General features: G+C 43.0%; 2 protein-coding genes across 3 annotated transcripts in view; one reads left to right on the top strand and one right to left on the bottom strand.

Moving 5' to 3' along the window:
* The first annotated feature begins 217 nt into the window (after positions 1–217).
* stox2a (storkhead box 2a) lies at positions 218–20,631 on the top strand. Of its 2 annotated transcripts, none has more exons than XM_084573190.1 (4): positions 218–936; positions 12,696–12,848; positions 15,180–17,721; positions 19,563–20,631. In XM_084573190.1, the coding sequence occupies exons 1-4, from the start codon at positions 501–503 to the stop codon at positions 19,762–19,764; spliced, it is 3,333 nt and encodes a 1,110-aa protein (XP_084429316.1). In that variant the 5' UTR covers positions 218–500; the 3' UTR covers positions 19,765–20,631. The 2 variants fall into 2 exon arrangements, with proteins under 2 accessions (XP_084429316.1, XP_084429317.1); XM_084573191.1 differs by lacking the exon at positions 218–936 and adding an exon at positions 6,680–7,004 and having other exon boundaries at positions 19,563–20,629.
* A 4,046-nt stretch (positions 20,632–24,677) lies between these two features.
* Positions 24,678–27,042, bottom strand: part of tll1 (tolloid-like 1) — a 44,773-nt gene continuing 42,408 nt past the window's right edge. Inside the window, exon 21 of the mRNA XM_084573213.1 lies at positions 24,678–26,545. Coding sequence (XP_084429339.1) covers positions 26,411–26,545 — 135 coding nt within the window. The 3' untranslated portion in view covers positions 24,678–26,410. The remainder of the gene's footprint in view (positions 26,546–27,042) is intronic.

The raw sequence follows: 27,042 nt of genomic DNA on the forward strand, positions 1-27,042 counted from the left end.
TGTTTTTGTTGTTGTTGTTGTCATACTGGCGATAAAGCCTACATTTGTCTTGGCGTTTTGAGCCGTTACACCGTGAACTCCCTGTTTTAATAGTTGACAGCAATGACGCGATTTCTTCCAAAAGCGCCGGCTTTGGTCGTTCGAGGTGGAGTGCACTCGTTTACGAGGGGCGCCTGAACGCAGCACAAGTCCTCGCCTCTTTTGTCGCTGTAAATAGGCCCTAATACTCTTTGACAGTGGGGAGAGAGGTGGCTGCAGCGGACGGCGTATCAGGTTGCTGATTTCCCTGGTTTTACATGGAGCACCTGTGTCTAACGTCGCGCTGCAGACCCTGGACCAGCACTGCTGTCCGTCCCCTCAGTAGTCAATGCCTTAAACATGCCCATACTAGTTAAGATCAACCAGCAGCTTTTTTTTTTTTCTTGCTTTTTTTAGTCTAGAGCCGCAAGAGACCTGCTGAACAATGTACAGTTCAGAACCATTAGTTTTCTTTGATTTCCATGTGGATGGCTGAAGCGAGAATGGACAAGTTCCTGCAGATAGCCCCGCACTCCCTGGCTCTGGTGCTGTCGCAGGTTTGCAGAGAGGGGGATGAAGAAGAGGACTCGCCGTCGTCATCATCACCACCACCACCACCACTAACAGCAGCAGCACCAGCAACAACAGCAACACCGCCGCCGCCGCCGTCCGCCGTGCCCTCGGTGGCTTCTCGCCATCACACCGGCTTCGAGGTGTTCGCCAATTTCAAAGCCGTCAACATGCAGCATTTCTGGAACAAGGCGCTGACGCAGGCTCTGTCGGAGATCTTCTTCCTCGGCTGGATAGACGAGCATGTGCTGCTGATCCAGGGCAAAGAGGTGCACCTTCAGGTCCTCAGGAACGGATGGACGAGACGGACCCTGAAGCCGCCGAAGGGCTTTGACATCAAATGCATTGGTGGGTAAACTGTCCAGACAAGTATTGCTAACAAGCGCACAGCGACATAACAGGTTTCCACTCGTTTTCATTCCACGTGGATGTGTTTGTGTGTTATTATTATTTGGGATAAGGTGTCTAGAAACAGAGATGTGTTCAGTTTGGGAAGTTTGAGTTGCAAGATCACAAAGAAAGCAACCAAACAAACTGCATCCAACAGTGAAACAGTTACTTTTAGAAATGAGTGAACTATTACACATATACATATATATCTGTATCCCACTATTACACTTTTACATGCTATATTTGCAAAATAGTTTTAGCTTGTGGCCCATTATTGGGTTAATTTTACACTTGTTGCTATTCATACTTCTGCCAAACTGCATTTGATTCTGAATGTATGCAATGACAATGAAGCTGAAGCTGAATCTAATCCTCAGACTTAAATCTTAACTCTCCTGCTAATTGTGTCTGCAGGGAGGAGACAGTTAATAGCAGTCTGCTAAGTCATATACTGTAGATATGCTTGGGGGCATCGTTCGTGTAGACTGTGTAGAGTTACTTAGATTTGCCGTCAGACTTGACTTCCCCTCCAAAAAACTTTGCTGTGTAAAAATCCAAATTGAAAGTCTAAATTATGACCCAACAGATGAGTAAATTTCAGCTTCAATAATAAGATAATTAAGCTTTTTCATCTGTTTCTGAATACCCCATTGTTGTCCAGTGCCAGCTGGGATAGGCCCCAGCACTCCACGACCCTTTACAGGTTTAGTAGCTATAGAGTAGTAGATGGGTGCATCTATTTAGTAGCCCATGCATTGACTGATTCTTTGTTATTAACGGAGCTGATGGCTTACATATTCAGATTCTCATTATGTTGTCATTTGACTTATAACTGAACTAGTCACACACAAACAATAAACCGAATGTTTTTTTTTTTTTTTTTTAAAGTCATTCCAGGTCCACTTGCTGTTGACCTTATCACATGATCCTCATCAAACAGGACTTACAAACATTTCTGGTCCTTCTTTGTTTTTATTTCCTGCTGATTTCTGCGCCACTTTCTTTAATTGCCGGGAAATTCTGCTGAGTGGCGTTCAGCCCATGAAATAACATCCTTCCTTGTAATTGTCAGCTAAAATACTTTCCCCTGAGGTTTTTTTTTTTTTTTTTTTTTTTTTTAAGAGGATATTGTGTCTCTGTGAGTGAAGTTATAATCTTCTGCTAGCGGCTTGACTGAAACCAGTCCAAGCTCGTTGGGAGTGAAAAGGGAGTTTAGGCATCGTCTCACCTTGTAACCTCAGCTGCTTCATGCCATGTGGGCTTATTCATTCAGACAGAGGAGCCAGCGCTGAAGCCCGGTTCTGCTCTGGTTCAGCATTCCCACACTCAACACTGCTCTTCTTCTGACAAGGCCATAACTCATGTATGTGCTGAGACAGGTTTGGATGACTTGAGGTACTGTCAGCAAGTCTAACCGCTGCGTCTCACAAGCCTTACTGTGTGTGTGTGTGTGTGTGCAAATTAAAGAGAAGCGTGCAGCGTGTCGGGGATAATCTCATTTATGTGTGTTTCATAAAAGAGCCTCAGTCTGGATCGTCATCAATGAGCAGCATCAAACTGCAGAAGAGAAAATAGTTATGGAGCCGGGGGGCCGTTAATGTGGAAGTTTTAGTGGCGCTTTTAGTACTTGTCTGTTTTGTCAATCGATTGTGTAAGACTGTGTGTAAAGTTTTCTGGCACTGTTTCATGGTAAGCTTCTCCAATATCATCGTGAAAAACGAATATTTTCTTGTGAAATGAAACCACAGAGGAAAGAGCGCTACACCAGTCATAAATTGTATGTCAACAATCAGCCGTCACTCACAAAGTGCTAAATCCATACAGCTGTCACCTGATTCAAAATTAAGTTAAAACAGAACGAGTTGTGGATTTTAATAAATGTCCATGTTGGTCAATGTCTGCAACTTATGTTGAGATGATATGTCTGTGCTGCGTTTTCTGCATGTTGGGCTACCAACGGATGAAAGCAAAAATAAAACATTGCCCGTTTAAGGAGCATGGCTGTTGTTCGGGCCACTGATAAATGAGCTGCTGCTAAACAGTTTCCTGTTTTCATGGCTGCGAATAGTTGATCAGTTTCTCTTATGACAGATATTTGGGTTGAGGAGATGTTCTTCTTAAACACATGCAGCAACCAACCGGATTTCTCACTGTTCTTGCCAAAATGTCGTGTTTAGAGGTGGGAAACGCTGTCCCTACATGTCCCGATACGTTGTTTAATGACAGAATCACACACAGTGTTCTCATATTAAATCATTTAATTTGTTCAGCCTTGTTTAGATTTATTTAATCTTTGGCTAGTTAGCAGCTACAAGGAGAGAACATTTTTAAAGGCTCTCTTTACTGATGAGCAGGCATCACTTAACGGTGCTTTTCGGTCATTTATAATAGCCGTCCAAACTCGCATACCTCTGTTGAGTTGGTGATCTTTGATGTGACTCGGGATGCATTGCACTACCAAAGGAATGCAGACAAATGTGACCCGGACCGCCCTCAAATGTGGTCAGAGATCGGATCTCTCACATGCATCCTGGCTTTGTTCGCACCTACTTTGAGCTCATCACTTGTGATCAGATTCCCCGGGATGAATGTCAATGCAAGGTCTGAACGGGGCCTTAGTCACACAGACCATAAACTATCTCTAATACTACTACTATAACTACTACTGCCTTTACTACTATAACTACTTAAAGTTAATAGGAGAAAACAGGAGAAACCGAAGTGGAATCTATTAGTGGAAACTTTAACTGTATAGTGAACAGACAATATAATTGGTTTTAGTGTAAGGCTACACGTTCTTTTCCTTCATTGACTCTGCGTATGCGATCAGACATGGATTATATCAAATTGAAAAGCGGCAACACCTCTGTCCAAACACAGACTGTGACTGTGTAAGAGGAGGTGGCCTCATTGATACTACACCGCAAACCGAAGCAAACACCGATAACTCAGGAATGTTTGTCTTATAGCTAATAACTCACCAGACTCTGCAATACCTAAACCAACACACTTTATTTGCTGTCAGTTCAGATGCAAATGAGATGCTGATAAAACAGATGCATTTTTTCACAACTTGAACCCACAATCTCGGACGGACTTGGAAATCAACTGCAATACGGTGCATGCCATTGTGTGTTTTCTACTGACCTTTGTGGGCCACCACATTATTGTGTAGCTTAATCAATTGGTAGTTTAATGGAAAGGTCATTCGAATTCAGCTAACAGTTTAATTTGAACCATTTCGCCTCTTGTAAATGGGCTAAAACAGCTGTAACGTGCAACGCATTTCTCTAAATAGGTTCGGTAAACTTCTTCTGATGTCTTTAAATCGCTCAGATTTTCAGACAAAGTTCAGACAAATGTTCACCACAGGGTGTTCATTAACTATATGTGAAGCAGGTGAGAGTTTGGCATAATGTATACTTGCACGATGATGTGCTAGGACTTGTACTAAATGCAGAGGATGCAGAGAAACATGGATGGATTCAAACTTTTGTCCCTTAAAAAAAAAAAAAAAAAAACGTAGTCAATAAAATAAAATTGTTTTCAGACTTTTATGACTTTGAATTTAGCCACAAAGCTACAGTTTCACACAGTTCAGTGAGTTAGTCACCAGGCAAACACAGGAATGTTTAATAAGGGCTCAGAGTCAGCTGGATTAAGATTTTGTTAGTCAAAAGTTGTGGATTTTCGGCTGTATTTTCTTTTTTTAATAGACAATCTGATTAACTGAGAGACTTGGGGTCCGTTAGCAGCCCATAAACAATGTGCTGGGAGGAGTGTGCGCTGTATAGGAAGGAAAAGTGCAGTATTTGTTCAGGAAAACTGTTCTCCCCTGGATTCCCTGCTGTAGCACAGCTCTCCACTGGAAGGAAAGGGAGGGTCCCACAGAGAATTGAGGGAAATGTTTGACGCAGCACAGAAAATCTGTTGCCATATATCTTGATGTCAGATCAGGATATGTTATGTCGGCTGCTGTGAGGAACATTCTTTTGTCTCTTAATTCCCCGTCTGGCCCAGAGAGTTTCTGTGTTGTCATAAATGTGCCACTGGAGGGCAGACTGCTGGCAAAAATGTTCCTGTTTGTGAGGAAGTTGGGTGAAAGTGTAACAGGCCACAGATCTGAGCTAACTGCTGGTTTACAACAAATACTACACTAGTATTGTGAGGTTAATGGAAACCATGCAGCTTTGACATTTGTTTCATGTAGGATTAATGCTTTTTTAGTATGAACAAGAAAATATCATTCTTGTTAATATATAACACGATTTATTCGCCTATTTTAGTAAGGCAATCTCGAACTTTAAAGCTTTAAATCTATAACATTTCAGTCCTGTAGTTACTGGTGGATACAGCAAATGTAGTATAATACTACAGCTACAGAATACAGAGGGTAGCAAAATAAACTATTATAGTTTAATTTTTCAGTCAGACAATAATTACATTTTTGACCATAAAGCTGGGTATGACATGAGCCTGTGAACAGCAGGGCACAGCCCAAAAAGTATTGACCTCTCTGAGATGTTAGACATGTGCATCCTGTCGCCCCAATGGCCCGCTGTGCAATCGAGTTGTTTTGTTGACATATTTTTATGAGCAGTAGCTATAGGTGGTGACAAAAACACGTTCCACGTCCTGTAGCTGCTTCATAATAAACGTTTCTCGTCATCTTATGAAGATTTAGCATTCTGCTTTCTTATCCAGATATCTGTTTATAGAGGCTATATTAGCATTAGCTTATTAATAGAGCTGTGAAGGTTCTCAGTCATCCAGGTCATGGTATATCCAAAAAAGGTTCAAAAAAGGCAACTGGGCTTGTAGAGTTTTATTTTTTTTTTTTTGAGAAGACGTTTCACCACTCACCCGAGTAGCTTCTTCAGTTCAAGGGGACTGGTGGAAAAATGAGGTTTAAATAGGAACTCCTACTGGAACTTGCTTGTTGTGTTAACAAGCAAGAAACAGATTGGATATTTATTAATGGAGCTCTTGGTCCAACTTGTGTGTTGGCGTTTGTTACATTGCAAGGCAGCTGAATTCTTGTGATATCACGACACAGAAGTTCATCTTGCCAAATGATGCACTTGTGGATGATCAACCCAGGTGCAGAGCAGTAAGACTTTTCTGTGAGGAACTACTGGCAACTTTGGTCCTGTTTGGGTGTCGTGACTGGCAGCCCTAAGTGTGACATTTAGGTGCACATTTTCCTTACAAAGAAGGAAAGAACTGTCTGCAGATATGACAGGCTTTCTCTCTGCGTAGCTAGCTGCACTGATTCTTTGAAAGCCCTGCAGATGTGTGTGGCCTGTGATAGACAGATGGTTTGTCCAGTTCAAGAATTTTTTTGTCCTCATTCAAACAGTTTCTACGGATGAGTCCGGTTAGTGCATGTACTTTGTTGCCATAAAAGAAGTAGCACATCTGAACTCAAGAGCCAAACAACTGCTGCATAACTGCAAAAAACAGCTGCAAGTGTTAAACATTTACTTTTTAATTGCAAGTGCCAATTTCCATTTGTGGAATTTATCATTTAAAAGTCTTTTAAATCTTAATGAGTTGTTTTAATTGCTGTTATTTATTATTATTATTTCCTGTGGAGATGTCCTGACTATGCATTGTGTTTTCTGTACCTCCTGGTTTTCCGTAGCTCCTCCCGGCTGCTCTTCACAGTGTTGTGTTTCATTGTTGAGGGTAAGTTGTTTGCAGAAAGCGCCGCCTCGCTTTTTTCTTTTATAATTGGGGCATTTATGCTGTCTGCTTCGGTGCATGGGGATAGCTAGCAGTGCAGCTACGCCACCCTGCTGTTTTGCGTCGCTTTGGCCATTAATTGAAGTTTTCTAGAGGTTGGAAAATTAACTTTTTCTGCTCGTTTTACGTTGCGGCCAGTTGTTCTGTGTCACGTGACCGACGCGGGGCTGCCGACATTTTAGCATCCTGATGTCCTAATGTGAAGTCTGTTACTTTGTGGGAGCGGAGGTACAGAGAAACAAACACGAAGACAATGCATGTGCCTTATTTCCCTCCGTCAGGTATGTATTTCTCTTTGGTTTAAATGTTTTAACTTTTGTTGTCAGCCCACTTTCATGCGTTTGTTTCTTGCTGCGGCCACCAGGTGTCGCTGTTTGACGCAGTGTCCATTGTTATTCTCACGGGGTTGATATTTGTGGTCATTTACGGTAAAAACTAGTTCATTTTCATGTGTGTACTTTGGGCTGAGAGCGATTTGCAGTGTCCAAAATCAAATTATATGCGAGTATTTGTATTCATTTGAAGGAAAGTTATAAAATATCAGTGTGTGTGTGTGTGTGTGGGGGGCATTGTTGAGGGAGCAGAGGTACAGACAAGCAAATGAGAAGACAACTAGTAATTGTCTTGGTCCAAATTAATGCTGGAAAAGTCATCCCTTCAGTTTGTCTTTCCCTCTCTACGCCCTGTTCAATACCGCTTCACCACTAATGTAACTATGGCTAGGCAGCGTGTTAGTATATTGTGCCTGCATGCTGCTGCAAAGTTAATTCACAGCTCTCTTTTTGCTGGTGGGCTACAATATTTTTGAGTAAATCGCTCCACGCTCTGTTTGTTTTTTCACCCTTTTACTTAGCAATGACAATGCACAAGCATCAGATTCTTTATTCAGCACACACGGAGTGGACTGGTAGTGGGCTATGAGGAGATATTCACTGAATTCAACAATAGAATTACTTACTTTTACTTTATGTATAGCCCAATATCAAAAGTCACAGTTTGGTCTCAAGACGCCTTACCATCTTAGAGCATACAACATTCTCTGTGACCATTCTTACACAATTTGCATTTGAGGAAAAAACTAGTTCCCCCTCAAAATGTTCAGTGGATAGTTGGAAGAAACCTCAGCGAGAGCACTGAAGGAGAAATCCTTCAACCGTGCCGCACTCAAATGGAACTCGTGAGCTTGTGGCTGCAGCCTGGGAAGTTGTGTACACAAAAGTTTAAGTGGTAACATCAGCCTTTAAGTTATGAAAACGCCACTTAGCCTCACAGTTTAGCAAGCTTGTGACCATGTGGCTTAATGTAGGAAAGTGCATAATGAAAGGATCAGGCCGTTGGTATCTATCAGAATATTCCTCAGACATAACCTATTATTGAACAATTATTTGACTTAATTACAATGTTTTCCCCACACCGCTCACTTTCTCCATTTCTGAAAGCATCTGCAAATGTCAGTGAACTTGTGCTTCTCCCAAAACTATCCAGTTATGAGGACGTGGACACCACAAGACGACTAAGTTCATATGGTGTTTACTTGTGAACGGGGTGAACTTGGCACCATATGAAGGCAGCAATAGTTGTCCCACATCCATGACATCTGAGATGGTGTACCAACCTCAGGTGGAGATAGATAGACCAGCAGTACCCCCCTCCCGGACCAGCAGAGATACTGCTAGCTTAGCATGTTAGCATGCATAGTTAACATTTCACCTGCTTTGGATCACTGATCAGTCACTGTGTGTTAGCATTAGCTCCAATCACATATAGTATGTTTATAAGTACAACCTCACAGTTTAGCTGGCATGGCTGAAGACAGTTTGATAGCTTGGCTAATATCAAATTATATTTTGAAAAAAAAAAAAAACACATAACAAAGTGACATCTTTATAATGTTTTAATCATCAAACAACACAAGGCTCACAGGCTGGTTGTTGTTGTATAACAAGCTAATGTTGATGAGTCAACCAGATAATGAACTAAATGTTTCAAGTCTAATTCCCTCACATTTGGGTCAGGACTTTTTGGGACACTTTGCAAGAATTCAAAGATCAAATCATTATATTGTATTTATTTATTTATTTTTTCTACTATCACGACATAATGCGGTTGTTATCTTGCGGTCGGTGTAAACTGTGTGTTCTCGAGAGCATTTCCAGGTGCGGTAGGGTCGTAGTTCTGAAGCAGCGTTGCAGGAGCAGGCTATTTTCTGTCGGTCCTTGTCTATGTGCTGCGCGTCTGCTCTTTCTATTTTGGGTAACTGGCTCTTTAAGAGAACGGCACTCGGAGGTAACAGCTATGAGATCATCGGCTTGCGTCGTCATGGCAACTAAGGCTGTTGCAGCACTACTGAGAAATAAAATGGCTGGCGTGGTGTCGCTCTCCCTCCTCCTCCTCATCCTCATCCTCCTCCTCCTCCTCCTCCTCCTCCTCTCCCCTCCTTCTGCTCTTTCTTTTTGGGATCAGTGAACTGGAGCAGATTGGTTGTGACACCGTCCTGCCCTCTCCCTTTGCTCCTTATTCTTTCCCTCCCGACCGTCCATTCACACTCCGCACATGTGATTCATGGGAGTCCGCTTTTTGAGCGGGATCTGCCACTCTGGACACAATTAAGGTTGATGCTTTGGACTTTTATTTATTTATTTAATTATTTATTTTTATTCCGTTACCAGAGGCTCCACACGGTTTATTTACTGAAAATCACACAAGAGAGAGACGCAAATCAGCAGCTTTTAAAAAAATAAATAAAAAGATTGGTTGTGGCTTTTGTCTTAAGGGACAAAAAAAGAGGAAGGGTGATGGTTTAAGGGGCCCCTCGTCCTGACATTCAGCCAGATTTCTTTCTTTTCCTTGGACATAATATGAGGATTGAATATTTAGTAGGCCTTTTTTTTCTTCTTGTGTGTGTGTTTCTAGCTGTTGATATTTGCTCTCCTCTCTGCCTTATGTATGTCCCCTCTCTCTCCCTCTCTCTCTCCCTCTCTCTCTCCCTCTCTCTCGCATCCTCTCTTCCCCTCCCCTCAGCCTCAATCACCCAGACACAGACGCATGCATGCTCACGCAGAATCGCGCGCAGCAGGCGGGTGCGCGCATACACATTCTCTCTGTCACACACACACACGCACACCGACACACACACGCACTTCTACACACACATACACACATACTCACACACCCTTCCTGGAGGTGCTGGGAGCAGCTGCAGCATTAGCGTTGAAAGAGATTTGCCGTTGACTGGAGTTTGCATCCCCCCCTGTTAATGAATGGATGCTACGGCGATCGGCTCGGGAGCTCCTTTCGTTGGATTGCGGGAAACGGTGGATATCTATTCTTGAATTTATTTATTTATTTCTATGCTCTCCATTTTTTTCTCCCCACCCTCTGCTGGTGTGCTGTTGTCGAAAGGACGATGGGGTCTTGTGCTTGATCGGATAAAGATGGAGGTGAACGTGGCGTCTCCGGTGCTTGGCATACTACTGAGGTTTCACTGCCCGTTAGGGTGAATGGAGCTTTTATTTGTGGGTTTTTTCAAGCGGGCTCTTTTGTTTTACGGGGATCGGCCGAGCACTCCTGTGGTGAATTGAGCTATTGTCGAAGACTGGGCCTCGTAAGCTTTGAATCTTTGACCGTCCATCCATCCCCTCCCTTCCATCCTCTCATACCTTCTACTCGACAGGAACAAGCAGATCCCAAAAACCTCCGCTGAAATCTTTCCTCGCTGTCCTCCTTGCTTCCAATGCCCCATTTCCCTCATCTCTACCCCTGCCCCCCCACCTCTCTCCTGCTCCCTCCTCCCACATCAGAGTGGCTACGTAATGTGCCTCCCTACGCATGCAAATGGGGATGCTACAAATGGTGGCTGGGACTGATGTCGATGAAAGGGTGATGCCGCGCGCAATCACCTGCACCTCCGCCGCTACTGCCGTCACTCCAGATCAGCCTGGGAGAGCCCAGCAGCCGATGACAACCACCCACAGTGCGAACACAGTCGTTTGTAGCTTGCCCGTGGATGTAAATGAGACGTGTGTATGTGCGTGAAGGTGCACACTGGTTCCTGCCATGTCTGGTGTGTGATCGCTCTAGCGGGACGTTCTTACTGATGCGGGGGAGGCACTGAGCCTGAGGTTGGTCGACCTCCCCCTGCACACACCCCCTTCCCCACCTCCCTCCTTCCTTCCCCCGTCCTCCCCCTTTTCCACCACTCCCCCCCCCCCCACCCCTTCCGCCCCCTCGTACACCCAGAAGCCTCCGGGGGGTGAAGGCCACCTGGTAAAGGGGTCACAATGAAGAAGAACCGCAGCAGCAATCTGCGGCGGGCCTGGCCCAGCTCGGAGCTTACCGAACGGCCGCTGGAGCACAGTCTCTCCCGTAGTGAGAAAGACATCCGTGTGCAGAAGCATCTTCCTCCTCCTCCTCCTCCTCATTTCTCTCCGTCCCCGCCAAGTTATCGTGCGCCAGGTGAGTCTGACACTCCCACCAGCAGACGCTCCACCCTCCCTACGCACATCCGCTCAGAGTTTGTAAAGACGCCGTTTGACTTGGAGCTGAAAGTAGACGACATTTATTATTTAACCCGGAAATATATCCACGCATCCCCTCTTTTCCTCGCTTTTCCTGTGTGGACGTAGTACGAAAAACAAATATTTTTCAGTTATTTAATCTAAAACATTCCTTTATTTTAGACCCTGTGGTTCCAAATCTGTGTAGTTTTTCTGGCATATTTACTATTTTATTTACATTTACCCACCCACATTTAAAATGTGGATAAAAACAATCAATTCTGTGCTATTTGAACGTTTTTATGATGTGTCTGGATACCCGAAAGGGTACCGGTTGTAGGATTGCATCACCTTTGTGCTATATTTTGTGGCAGATTCTTATTTTGCATTTGCTCAGTCATGGAGTATTGAAATCGGATCCTTTCCGTCCATTTTATTCTGAAGATTTTCTTATTTATCTGCCCTCTCTGGCTAAATGTATGAGATGCTATAAAAGTGAAGGACAAGGTGACTTTCTTTAGTGCAGATTCACTGGCAGATCCGGCTTTTCTTGTAATTACTGGAATCCAAGAAAAGCTTTGCATACATAGCCACATAAGGCTTAGGGGGGTGTGATACTAAGCAGAGATAACGTCATCGTGTTGCTTAACTGACCATTCAGCTGAGAGTGCTGAGGAGGCAGAGCCCTGCACACATTTTCGGCTCAGGTAAAAGGAGCGTGGACAGCAAACGATGAGGAATCCGTGATCAATAACATTTAATTTGTTGTTTCGCTGTGAACACGAGGAAGCGTAATATCAAATAATTAAATTTAGAAGGTCGGATGTTAGACTTTTGGGCATCGTATCGCGTGTTTGTACGTCGATCTCTTGATTTAGGTCAGAGGACAGGGTCACTACAGCACAGATGCTGCAGCGGTGGATGTTGCTTTACAACCTTTCAGCAGCACAGATGTTTGCTCTCTGAGGGGCTTGAAGCCAGGCCGTCTGGTTGTAGGATGATCTCAATACTCGCTGCTGCTGCTGCTGCTGCTGCTGCTGAGAGCAAAGCCAGCTTAAAGCAACAGTAAATTTCCGTGTTAGCCCCCACTTTGGTACTGAACCCATTTCTGTTTGGTTACATTTCAAATATGCTGATTTTGACCTACTTGAAATGCTGCGTATCCTTCTTTTTCTCTCCCCGACATGACGTGAATCCGCTAGCCGGGGTTGTAAAGACTGAGGTGATCTCATGCTCACACTACGGTTGCTGCAGCGGCCGCCTCGCTTTGCTAACCTACGAGAAACAGGAGGAGCGAGAGGCTAAGGAAGCACAGAGAGGAGGGGTGGAGTCGTTCCAGGCAGCGTAGACACTGCTGCTGTTTGACCATTACATCATAGCTTCACACGCTGCGCCTGCTGTTCATTCATGATCTAACAGTTGTGCTTGTGCCTCCTCCTCCTCCTCCTCCTCCTCCTCCTCCTTCTTCTTCTGCAGGTGACGTGTCTCCGATCAGTATGTCACCTATCAGCCAGTCACAGTTTATCCCGCTGGGGGAGATCTTGTGCTTGGCCATCTCTTCTATGAACTCTGCCCACAAGCCTGTCAACCAGGAGGCACTGGTGGAGCACCTCACTGCCAGCTTCCCAGGTACGCCTCCTCTCCTCGGTCCTAAAATGGGACAGCACTAACTAACGCACAAAATCAAGGGTTTCTTTGCACACATTACATGGCATGTACGGTATAAAAATAATAAGAATTCAATCTACAAAGCTATATCTAAAGCTAGTTTAGGTATGTAATTGGTGTAATAAGCTGGTTCGTTGTCCTCTCTTCAAGCAAAACATTTCAAGCACATACTTTTATGTTTAATATAAATCTCTTCCAGAGGCCATGTTCAAATCTGTGATCTCACTAAACACGTTTAGATTTAGCAAACAGTCATAATATTTCAACAGGAATACAGTTGAAACCTCTGTCACAGCAGGAAAACCACGATAGATCGACAGAAAATTAGTTGGCAGCTATTTTAAATAACTGATAAAACATTTTCATTTAAGTATGAGAAATACTGGTTCTAGGTTGGACGACATGATTTTCTTTATGTTGTGTTACTAAAGGTTAAACATAGACCAGTCAAATGAAAGGAATGATCTAAAGATGTCACTTTGAGCTCTTGAAAATACTGATTGACATCGTTATTCGTAAATTGCTAAACAGAAATATTAAATCCACAACCTCTCTTTTAACGGTGTTGATGAAACAAGTCTAACAGATTCTGAAACACGGTGAATATCCTCGGCATACTAACCTGTCGTCTCATCCTATTTATTTTACGAGACACTGTTCAGGAAGACATTATTTATGATTCTTTATCGCAGACAATTCAACCAGACCGCCATTAATTTTTAAATGCGGTGACGGTGACGATAGCAGACGTAGCGTTAAAAGACAGACAGTGTTCGTTTTTAGGTTTAATCAGTGTGTTGCCAGTTGCCAGTTAGATTTGATGGGAAGCATGTCCTCCACATTCGGCTGTAATCTATACTGTCTAGCTGGAAAGGATTCCAACATATAGGTTGCATCATTTCTGTGTTTAAAAACTGGCACTGGGATGATGTAATGTCAGGCAACACAAGGTCTAGACAAAGGTTATGAGTGGTGTTGTGTTAAAATGGACCGCTTTCAGTCATGGTTTGTTATTTATTAAAGGTTTCATCCGACCGATTGTATTTGGGATATTCTCACAAGTCATCTGGTAGTAATTTAGCATCCTTGATTTGAAGACGTATGGCTCGTTAGTATAGTAGCTGGAGTGCAAGGCATTCCTTACTCATCTTTCAGCAATAAAATGGAAAACAGGAACAAAATTAACAGATCCTTACACTTTAAGATTTGTTAAATAAAAATAAAAAGCTTTTTTCTTATGATTATTAGTGAAAGTGTAAAAAAATAAAATATCTTAAAGTCTAGCTTTGTTCAAACAAACTACTACTATTTTATTTTCCTTATGATTTTATTTATATAGCCTCAATATCAGTCTAAATTGTCTTGAGATGCTTCACAGAACTAAAACCGTGGCAAGGACAAAACTTCCTTTTAACCGGAAGAAACCTTGAGCAGAACCCAGCTCATACGGGAGGGAACCCATCTGCTTGAGGCTGGAAGAGAGACAGGAGGAGTTAAGAGCTACAGAAGCAAGCAGATAAATGTGTATATATACATCTGGACCAAGCATACATGCAGCATATACGATTCAAACAAGATGCATGATGAAAAAGAGATTAACAACTGAATGGATAGAGCCAGCAGTCAAAGTACTGTGGAAAGCTTATGAGCACACTTTATACCGACTAAATTTGCTGTTTCAAAAATAAACAAGAGCGAGGTTGTTAGGGTTAGGGTTAAGATTAGGGTTAGGGTACGCCAGGGGTTAAATATTACATGCTAATAAAATAAATATGCACAAAATGATCGTTGAAAGACTGGATACAGTTTATGCAATGTGATGCTACGGCACAGTTCAGAGTTTTATTTCTTTAAATTTGTTTCTTTAAAGATCTGTGATGCTCAGTTTAAGGGGAAACTATTTTGAGGTTAAACAGTATTTAACTGTTGTTGTATTTCCATCATTACTTGGAAAACAATTTTATAAATGAATTAAGTCACCCTCATGTTTCCTCTTTAAAAAATTTTCTATCGATCTTTAGGATGCTTCTAACATGTGACATACTGTGTATCTCTGTATATTTTAACTTATAAAAGTAAGGCGCTTACTTAATATCTACACAGAAAGAAATCTCTCTTCCTGAATTATGATCTGTTCCTTTTCAATTTTTAACTGTGTTTTACTACAGATTGTCCCAGGGCTGCAACATTTTCTTTTCCAACCGGTTTTATTTGAGCTGTTAAATCTAAATGATATTCTTTTTATTTTTTAAGAGAAGTGCTTCATCTAGGTCTAATTTGTGTTTCCTGCAGGTGTGCCTACACCCAGCTCAGAGGTTCTGCGACATACCCTGAACATGCTGGTGCGAGAGAGGAAGATCTACCCAACTCCAGAGGGCTACTTCATCGTCACTCCCCAGACGTACTTTATCACTCCTTCCCTCATCAGATCAAACAGCAAGTGGTATCACCTGGATGATCGGCTGCCAGAGCGCCAACAACAACAGCAACAGCAGCAGCAACAACAACAGCAGCAGCAGCAACCTCAGCATTGTACTTCACCTCAGTCTGGCAACGTCACCCCATCCACACCTGGCTGCCTGAGAGAGAGGCCTCGCAAGAATCACAATGACTCATACAATTCTTATCGCGAAGACCCGTCCAAACTTCACGCCTCTGCGCTCCAAAGTAAGTCACCAAAGGAGCACAGGGGAGATTCCTATCAGAGTAAGTCACCCAAGGATCACAATGGCGGGGATCCTCCACCCAGCACATCAGCCAAGGAGCACCGAGGAGAGCCGCCGTCATATCCCTATCCCCCGGCTCCCACCTCCCCTCCTGTCCAGCAACCGCCGCCTCAAGACACAGCTGATAAGAACAAAAGCATCACTTCTTTCCCTTATAAAACTGACACTCTGACCAAAAAGAAAGAAGGAAGTGGTGGCAGTGGGAGTGGTGAGAAGCAATCTAAAAGGTTTGGACTTAGGCTGTTCAGACTGAGCTTCAAGAAGGACAAAATGAGGCAGCTGGCCACCTTCTCAGCCCAGTTCCCCCCGGAGGAGTGGCCTCTTCGTGACGAGGATGTGCCAACCACGCCCATTCCACGTGAGGTGGAGATGGAGATAATTCGCAGAATTAACCCTGATTTAACAGTGGAGAATGTTGCAAGGCACACAGCCGTGATGAAGAGGCTGGAGGAAGAGCGTACGCAGAAGAACAAGGCGGGGTCTTCGGCCCAGCACAGTGCACGCAGCAGGAGGGGCAGAGGCCACCGCAGGGCTCCTCATGGTAAGTCCCGCTCTCATAGCAAACCCCGGACCTCCAGGGGAGACCCATCCGAGGGTTCAAACTGGGATCTTGTATTCATGGAAAGGGATTACCGCTTCTTTAGCCACTCATTAGTTCGCTCGCCTCGGGAGGCTATGTACACGTTGGAGCGCAGGCGAAGTGGAGGTGCAACGTACCTGGTCCACAGCAACCCCAACATTACTGAATCGTACTGCCCTGTTACCCCTGAGTGGGACGTGTCTGGGGAGCTAGCCAAGAGACGGACGGAGATGCCCTTCCCCGAGCCTTCGCGCGGAACATGCCAGTCCAGAGTGCAAAGAAGTCACAGTCACAATCAGGACAGGAAGTCTCGCCACGAGAGGTCAGATCAAGCTAAAGAGCGATCTCGGTCCATGGACAACTCTCTCAAGGGCCCGTCGCTGGGCGCACCAGAAGACTTTGAACCCAGTCTGGAGGAACGTAGTCATTACTACACGGACGATGGCACCCTGCGAGCCACGCAGAAGTCCTCCCACTACTCAAGGATCATGTTCTCTGCTGCTAAGTTCCACTCTGATTTTAATGTGCCTGATTTGGGGAAAGGGAGTTTGGACGAGTCAAGGATCCGGAATACGATAGAGAGGAACAAAAGCAGAGACAGCTTGCCAACGTACAATGAGCTGATGGGACTTTCTCCTAAGCCCTCAACAGATGAGTACTTCCAGTGCAATACGTCAAATGAAACAATCCTAACTGCCCCTTCGCCTCAGGCAAAATCAGAATATGACACATTAACCTCATCAGGGGGACTCCGAAAGGGCTCTCCGGCTGACCGCCAAACGCCTCACCTCACCTCTCCTCACACGATGGAGTACAAAGAGGACTTGTCGGCAGCAAAGGGACAGAATGGCTCAGCGCGACTGACGCCGAGCCAGACGCCGGAGCCGGCGCAAAATGCCCGTTTGACACCACACCAACACAATGTAGATCCTGGAGGGGGAGGAGGAGGCGGTATGGTGATCAAGAGGAAAGAAATCTTCAGCAAGGACACTTTGTTCAAACCTCCACACAATGCCTTGTCCACTGGCTACGTGGACAGCAGCTACACCAAGTCCGGCACATTGCGGAAAGCCTCACATGCCAAATCAACAGAGGCCCTAGACAATCCTGAGCCCCAGCAGCCTTCCAATTCAGCCACTTCCTCAGCGTCACCCGCAGTTTTACAGGGCTGCTTAGAGCCAACAGTCCCCTCTGCCTCCTTTGACTACTATAACGTGTCAGACGATGAGGAAGAAGAAGAGGCAGAGGAGGACTCGCACAAAGAGTTGGCGACGGCAGAGGACAACAAAGACCATGGGGAAGGGGGTGGTAACGGTGGAGGCAGTGGTGGTGTTGGGGAGGGAACCATGCAGTGGCTCCTGGAAAGGAAGAAGGACCATGATCTGCAGCGGAAACTGGAGACCAATCTGACCTTACTCAGCCCCAAGGAGACGGAGAACAGCAACAGCCAGAAGTCAGCCCACTCTGCCCGTTTGGACAGCATGGACAGCAGCAGTGTCACAGTGGACAGTGGATTCAACTCCCCCAGGTATGTCCTAGAGTGAACTCCATATAACTGCACCTGCTTGTGTGGTTTAAATATTGAGGTAAAACACATCGGGTCCTTTGGGTTCCTGGAAAACCAGCTTTAGTTATGGCCATGTGTGACATACCCAACGTTTAGTGAGTGAACTAGGTCTTCTTGCACCTCAAAACTCAGTGAGAGGTGTCTTGGTGGTAGCTGAAATCTTGATATTATTACTATTGTTGGCAAACTGATGTCTACTGGCCTTCTTATAACTGTGTTCAGTGTTATGTGTCACAAAGGAGGATGCAGAAGCTGCTCCTATGCAGCCATGTAGTAGCAACGATGTCCATGGTTCAAGTGAACATTGTTTCCAGTCCACCCGTCTTTACTAGAGAAGTACCAGCCTTCTGCTTCAATATTAGTCCTTTAATTGATCTGAAAAGCCAAACACATTGTTGTTTTATGCTCAAACTCTGTTTCACCTCTCCAGTCCTGGACTTTTGTGTAAAGCTCACTCCAAGGTTTGTAATTGTATAAACCAAAGTGTGTCCAGACTCGGTTTGTTTTACAGTTTCTGTCCCATTTCAGTAAAAACATGAAAGTCAGCAGAATAACTTCTACTACCCTAAGTTTCATGATGTTTCACTCGAATGGTAAAGCAGTCTAGTAAATCAAACATACAGTGGATCACGCTGAGTTGTGCGCCGTGCGTCATTACTACAATTTTGTCTTTTTTCCACTGTAAATCCAGATGTGCAAGAAGTAGATGATCTATGAATTCATATGAAGCACATTTGGGCATAACTAATACTTTTTATATTTGCAACAGTTGCCAGCATCTGTTTATTTATCAAGCTGTGAAACATGAAAGACGTATTCCGCCAGTTTATCATTGCACTTCCTGTAAATTGTTAACCAGATAAAAACGAAAAGACAGAAGTAAATGTCTTAAACCAGAATGTCAGAGACTCAACTATCCTAACTATTTTCTGCAGAGTGTGGGTGAAGTGCTAGATCTAACACCTCCCACAATGCAATGGAGTAGCAGCTGTCGTAGAGAGGTGAAGTCCCTCCCCTTCCTGTGGACATCATGGCACTTTATTATTAAAATAAAGAAAAAAAAAATGTGTATTTTATATTGACAGTGTCAAATGTGTGGATCATGGCACAAATCATATGGGAGCCATGTCTCCCAGCACTGGCTGACTACTTTTGTAATGTCCCGTGGTGGTCACCAGAAGGGCTGGGGCTAAGCCTCTTTATTAAACCCTCCTCTTAAACCCTTGTCTTCCTTGTCTTTAACTCTCAGTCTGTGGGAAGACAAACGATCATCAATGACATGATCCGACTTATTTAAAAAAAAAAAAAAAAAAAAAAACTGCCTTCAGAACCACAGCAGATATTATAAAAACGCTTTCATGGGCCGATGTGCCCCTTTAAATCTAAATATTTCCCCTCCTGAGAAAGTGTAGATGCACTAATTAAAATAAGTGCTGTTACAAATTTATCATTAGCAATTATGTGACGTACTAAACGTGGACAACATTTTTATACTGTGTTGTGTTTTTTTACCTCCACACGTGAAACCTGGGTCCATATATCCACTTTCTTCTATTTTTATGACCTTTATTCTATTTATCTTTTGGGATGAATTACATAAAAAGCTTTGGTTCCTTCTTAAAAGCTTCTTTTAGTGAAACATTTTCCTTTCCTAGAACAAATTTGTTCTCGGCCTGCAAAATGTGCTCCAAAAATGCTTTCCTTTGTGTTTTATTGTGATTTCTTTCTCAGAAACAGATTTATGCTTTTCATGGTGTGTTTTGAAACCAACAACCTGATGCCGTGTTGTCTTGTTTGTGCAGGACACGTGAAAGCCTTGCATCCAACACATCCAGCATAGTGGAAAGCAATAGACGGCAGAATCCAGCGCTGAGCCCAGGACACATTGGCACCAGTAGTATCGGACTGCCATTCAGTTTTCGCGCCATCCCAGAGCCCCCCACCACACAGCCTGAGAAACTCCAGAAGTCATCGAACTGCCTGGCCTCCATCACCAGCGTCTGACAGGCAGCACGGACCGAGACCATGAAGGTGGTGGAGGTGAGAGGAAGTGAGCGGATTCACCATTTTTCACCCTCACTTTCCTCAACCTATACACACATAAACACTCACACGCGAACATCTTCAGACTCCTGAGAATCCATTTACTGGGACTGTTATAAAAACAGGCATGGCTTCAAGAGACTGTTCCCACAGCTTCAAGAACTTAACTGCAAAAAAGAGAAGAAATACTACAGAATATCAAGACCACTGGAGGGGAAGAAACCTACCTGAAGTACTCGGTGACATGGACTCTAGTTTGGCTTATATCAAGATTCTTGATTATTGGTATTGGAAAGTAGTAGACTATAGGATTCAAGTTACATTTGGAAATATCAAAAAAAAAAACTTTTTATATTGCTTAACAATACATGTCCAACTAAATGTTCTCCTTCCTGAAATAGCGTCAAGTTCTTCAGGACGATTTAATGTATCAGCACAATGTCGAGATAATAAAAGTTGATCCTGAGAACAACGAGTGAAAGATATACAAAACATAAATCAGCCCAGATTTGTGTACCACAATGCAAATGATGTATGTATACTCCATACTTTTGATATCCTAATTATTATAATGGTGGTATTAAAGATGCTATGTGACCAAAATGATGTTTTGGGTAAAATGAGCCGCACCTCACCACCTGCAAGCAGAACATCACAGAGGAGTCCCACCACAGGGTTCAATTATTATCTGAACTGGGGTTTTTGCATTCGTCACATGGTCGTCTTCAGCAGACGGGGTGTGTGTGGTCTGAGACACATTATGTTGTTTCCTAAGGGCTTAATTTTGATTTGGGCCTTAGAAACTATTGTTGACAAAACAACTTCACCACAACATTCATTTGGGAGCTTTTTTGGGAGCGTTCAAGTCACATGATTTTTGTGGCAGCTATTATGTTGGTTTTTTTTTTTTTCAGCTTCCTTGTCCTAAGAAAATATTTTAATTAACAGTAAGTTAATCTAAGGTTCCTGAATTTTAAAAAGTTGGCGTAAATGTTGAACATTGAACAAGATATGATGCATTGTGGGAAGTGTAGGCAGAATTCATAGAAGCCACAGTTGGTTCAGCTGCAGTGGTCTTGGGTCATTGAGGAAAACTTCAAATGGTGATTTGACTGTTTTATTAGATAATACTGTAGTCATTCATTCATCATCTGTAACCGCTTGTCCTCTGGAGGGTCACGGGGGGACTGGAGCCTATCTCAGCTGTCATTGGGCGAGAGGCGGGGTACACCACTGACAGGTCGCCAGTCTGTTGCAGGGCTAACACAGAGAGACAGACAACCATTCACACTCACACCTACGGCCAATTTAGAATCACTAATTAATCTAACTAGCTCTTTGGACGGTGGGAGGAAGCCGGAGTACCTGGAGAGAACCCACGCAGACACAGGGAGAACATGCAAACTCCACACAGAAAGGCCCGAGTCGGCCGATGGGTTTGAACCCAGAACCTTCTTGCTGTGAGGCATCAGTGCTGACCACCACACCGAATGAATGAATGAATCATAGTCAATTGACATCAAATTAATGAGCAAAAATGTTTTCATGGTTGATAAATCAAGCAGAAGTGGCAAAACCCTGTTATTGCACCTCAGATGTGGCTGTTTCCTGCTTTTCTTGTTCTCACGGAGGGCTTTTGGAAATTACGATGGTCGTTTTTCTAGCTGCTCACATTCTGCTGACCAAATAAATACACATGAAGCACTGAGGGAAAGGTGGGTAAATGAGTTAGAGGACTGACTGAGTACAGCTGCTCCAACTGCAAGAAACTCAACTGTCCTGGACATTAAGTTAAAAGCTTTAAATCGTCTATAAAACCAGGATTTGTTTTTTATATTTTTTTTCAAAGGGTTTCTGATGAAATTACGACAGCTCTTGAGTTTTTGTTGAAATATTTCTGACGTGAAAAGTTGTATAAATGACTCATGAACTGAAAATATCCTCCAACGAGGTTGCGAACGGGGGAGCGCCATCAGGACAGGCAACCCAAGCAACTGTTTGAGGCCTTCCGGAAAAGGAGATGGTATATTTAGCAATGACAGCCATAAACCTGCTTAAACCTATAATGGCTGCTCACGGCAACAACAACACCACACATCCAAAATTGTGAGTAAGACAAGAGGGGGGCCTTTCGTGTGGACTGGGCCTCTATGATGAGACATTTTCACTCTCGCTAAACATTTTCTCTGCCAAAAAAAGGAAAATTATGCAGAATGACTAGAGCAGTTGCAGTCTTTCACAATTTAGTAAGAAAGACAATCGTGCTCACTGTGGGTGCACTTCAAGTGTAGAAGTCTGTAGGAGAAGCAGGAGAACTGCATGTCTATAAAGACAAGCCTTGTGTTAGTTTCAACAATTATTGGTCAAATAAAAAAGAAATCATACGTTAATCTGCACCTGTACAGGGATGCAATAGGTTGGCTTTTTGTAAATGTCATTTTAAGCACCACCTAGTAAAATTTTATTTTATTGTGTAGGATAGGGAATAAGGTCGCTGAGGGATTTTTGCTTTTCAGTGTGTGCAAACTGACCCTTAAACCAAATGTACACACACACACACACACGTTGATGCATGAACTGTAGGTGGAGACAAACTCACCAACTGCAGCCCTAGCAGCATTTAGAAACCACCATGTCAAGATGACCCAGTCCTTCAGTGTATAGTTTCAAATCACAAGAGTTCCCTCTACCAACTACCACCAGAAGCTTTGTTCTCACAATATAATTCACAACAATGTATTGTCTTTAAATATTTTACATTTGTTCACTCAGTATTCGACTGAGAGAAGCTCCTGTTCTCCTTCTCCTGGAGGGAGGGGGGGATTTGAAGCTCCATTTCAGAGCACTGACCTTTGAAAAGCTCAGACTGGGCGCCCTCTAGTGGTTGTCTGCAGCTATGACGGTGACAACGCAGCTGTTTGCTGTTGCACCAAGATGAGTGACAACTGGACAGAGGTGGCAAAAGTATTCACATTCTGTACTTAAGTAAAAGAACGGATACTTGTGTAAAAAAAAATACTCTGGTAAATGTAAAAGTACTGATCCAACTCCTTTACTCAAGTGAAAGAAAGTACAGGCTCTGAAATGTACTTAAGTAAAAAGTAAAAATTATTTTCCCATTAATGAAACAATTCATCCGTTGATAATTTTGCAAAATGAAAAAAAGTTTTATGAGAATAATCTAGACTGACCTGACCAGATTCCCTGCATGAGCATCTAATTTTTAATAATAAATTAAGGGTCAGTGGGTTGTTGTTTTTTAAACTGAGAGCTAGCTGGCGTTAGCTATATACTATGAAAAAAAAAAAAAAAAAATCCTTAAAAAGCTGATGATGACAGCAGAAACCACTTGTGATATCGTGCAATACTGGTAAATTTAGGAAGTTGTGCATGATGACAACATAAACCACACCATACCTGAATTCTTCTTCAGATTAGACCAGTAGATTAGACAGAAAATAATTGAGAACCACTGGATTAGACAGAGAATTCTTGAACGCCAGAAGCGCGTGGAGTTTAGGTTGGCACAAGACACAACACATTCACCATGAATTATTGTTGGAGCCGACAACATCAACCAGTTCTCTCAAATAAGACCATAGATGGGCAAGGTCTTGCTCTAGTCACGTCCTATCACATCACGTCTTTCACGTCTTGTCATCCGTGGAGGTTAAAAAAGCAACGAGCCTGTTTTTCCAATGTAAGGAGTAGAAAGTACAAATGTAGGAGTAAACGTAAAAAGTCATCAGAAAAATAAATACTCAAGTAAAGTACAGATACCTGAAAAATCTACTTGAGTACAGTATTTGTACTTCGTTAATTGCCACCTGTGCAACTGTAGCTCATCAAACTTGTGCCTTAAAGGTAGGTGGCCTGTCCTGCATGAAATGGGCGAAAAATGCTCGCAGATGGCACAAAGGTCTGAAATGTAAAACTTCTTTCTGAGGTGATTTTCACTGGGCTCACAGTAGAAAAACATTCTTGGTGGAGTCTGTGTTTGTCACTGGATTAGGACTGTGTTTCTGCATTTACTTGTAATTAAATAATAGACTGATATATTTAAAATAATAATAATAACAATAATAATAGTGACCAAGCAGAAATATAAGATCTGATGCCAGTTATGTGGTCGTCCTTCCGTGGGAGGATTCATGTTGCTGTCCAATCAATGCTCCTGGTCCTGCACTGAGACGTAAATCACAAATAGCCATGTTCAAATAAAGTGTCTGAAACTGGAAACTCAAAATAATGAGAAGGAATATGACACGGACACACAAAAAGCGTGAAAGCATTAGGTGTGAAAATAGGTTTTCAAACTATGTTGTGATGTACTTTTGTCAAAAGGTCAAGACCTTTTATTTCTTTTAACGTAAAGTCCTTAATTCTTTATATCAACGGGTTAAACCAAAACCACAGGGAATATGTCTTAAAGGTAACAAGACAAACTGCTGGACATTGACATAAGGCAAACTCAGCACAAATAAAAAGTATTTTTATAATTATTTTTGTGCAGTCAGTTCCACTTTAAACATCAATGATTCATTATTCAGTGATTATTAAACAGAAAGCTGCAGTTATTGATGTTGTTTTTTCTCCTTTTAAGCTTTTAAATGCATAATTTAAGTGGGAATTTAAATATATTTTATTCAGTCATAACATCTGTCTTTTAACACAGAAATGAAAGCATTCAGGAAGAGGATAAGTGACGGAGAGACACTAGTAATAAAAGACTGAAAAATCTGACTGAAACAAAAACTGTTTCACTGTGAAAATTACCACAAAAGAAAAGTTTATGGATTGATAACTGGCACTTGAAGAGGTTTCATCTGAACTAGTACAAAGAAACTGCACAACGACACATGAAAACACACGTGTAGTTTGAACCTGTGTGTATTTTAATGACTGATGCGAGGACGTCTTGTCAGAGTCTCTGAATTACACAGAGGCGGGATGATAAAAACAAAGACTACAGTGGGTCAGGGTCACCTGGAGCTTGGCACGTACAGCGATGAATGATTCAACTTAAACACACACGACTGACAGACACGCGCGCACATACAGTGTTTTTCTATAACCGCCTACGACACACACGTACATACACATTTTCATTTAACACGGAAACAACTTTTATGCAGCTGATAGTCCTTCAGCGTTGTAGCTCTCTCCCCCCTCTTTTCTGTTTCAATTTTACAAATGCACAGAAAAGAACGGCGATGGTCAAAAAAAAAAAAAAAAATGCAATAAAACATGAGGTGTGTTTTTTGTGGACGGTTAAGCATGTGTCTCTCTGAGAGCAGCTACAAAAAAAAAAAAAAGACACACATGCGCTGTAGACGCTCTATCTCACAAACGGACTACACTTCCCATGTTTTGTTTTTTTTCACAATAACACCATTCAAATCAAATATGCTGCCAAAAAACCTCAAAAACACTCGGCTGACACAAAGACACCTGTGCGAGAGCAAAGGAGCGACCTCCGATAGCATACATTTGGTTCTAAGGCAAGATTGTAGTTCCACAGGACTAGTGCTGTTGACGCAGTCTCCATTTGAAAACCTTCATTCAGTCATTCAGTGTATTTTTTTTTACATTTTTTTTTTAATTTTAGCACCATGGGAATCTCTCCTTCAATCCCTCACTTCACAACAGACGCCTGTGAAAAATATTCCCTTCTTTTATCCACTGAAAAAAAAAAAAAGGAAACTCTGGAGGAGAGGAAACATCCATGAAAGTTGATTTTTTTTTGTGTTACAGGATGGTACAAACTCAGAAACACTCACAACATAACGCAAGGCTTAACATTAACGTCACAGATCGATAGGAAAGTCTCCGGTTTTTTTTTGTTTGTTTATTTTCCCTCCGTTGTCTGCATAAGCTTTAAGCGAAAAAGGGGCGAAGGACGGACTTCAGCCTTTTGTTCTTTGTCTCCACACTCGGCTCACACACACACGCACACGGTAAACACAATGGGTTTTTATAATACAAAGACATGAAATAAAATAATCTGCAGCCGTTCTGAGCTGGGAAACAAGAGTCCAGATCCCAGGCATCAAAGGCAATAAAACTGTCTTGTCAGCAGTTTCTTTTGAGTTACTGTGGGTAAAAGAAAAGCAGCCGTCTGATCACAGTAAGTCACAAGGATCAAGGAGTCAGGAAAAGACTCCACGCTCCCTTTCTGGATTTTTTAGCATCCACAGTTTGAAGTTCTGAGTATGAATCTAGTGGGTGTGGGTGCTTTTAGTCTTTTGTGCAACCATGACTGTCTCCGTAAACTGATATGAATCTCCCGCAGCCCTCCTTGTGCACTTGAACGTTGGCGACTCAATGCGGCGCCGCACAAACCCCCAGAACAATTCCCCACATTTGTTTGTATGTCGTTGTGTTTTTTTTTCTCCCCCCCCCGTCTCGTCTCAGAGTGCGATGACCGGCGTGCAGCCACAGAGGGAGACAAATATTCACAGGAGAACCGTCTTCCTCCGGCGGCTGGCGAGCGTCCACGTCTGTCCGCGGGCGGTCCGAGAAGAGGGGATGAGCTGTACTTTTCTCATTGCCATGGTGAAGGTCAGGGTAACAGTGGCGGGGCTGCACAGAGGTCAGAGGTCTGAGGTTATTTCCTGGTGTGGAGGCTCTCCTGGAACTTGGTGCTCGTGTAGCGGATGTGGAAGCCCTTCTTGCTGATTGTGTCATCGCTGTGGAAACGAATCAACATAGTGTCCCCTGGCGAGTAAATCCCCTCCCTGGGCTGAGAAAGGGAAGACAGAGAGAGACGCATGAAGCAGCTCCTCAGGCATTCAAAGGATCGTATCAGTGCTGTGGCATGTTTTAGCCCATTTACCGTAGCACTTAACATCACAGGGCAAAGTGTGTTTTTGAGTTTTTGGGTCAGATCCCTTGAATTTTCCACTTGTATAACCATCAGGTTTTCATTTGTGGTTTGGGCCGTTTGAGTTAAATGTCTCAACAACGACTGAATGAATTTCCAGGAAATTTGGTTCTGATTTTCATACCCCCCACAAGATGGCCTGTAACAAATCAAATACATGCAAAACTAACGATATCCACTGATCCCAGATGAATTCTTGCATAATTTGTGAGAAAAACGAAAAATCACATGAAAATATATCTTGCCAGGTTACAAAGCCACGCGCCTGTACTGTATCTCAGCAGAGGCTTTTTGACATTTGTGCCTTTTTTTTATGATAGTTGATAATGAAAACAGACGGGAAGTAATGGGACAAG

The sequence above is a fragment of the Chelon labrosus genome (genome assembly GCF_963514085.1).
Source record: "Chelon labrosus genome assembly, chromosome: 2".
Taxonomy (NCBI): Eukaryota; Metazoa; Chordata; class Actinopteri; order Mugiliformes; family Mugilidae; genus Chelon; species Chelon labrosus.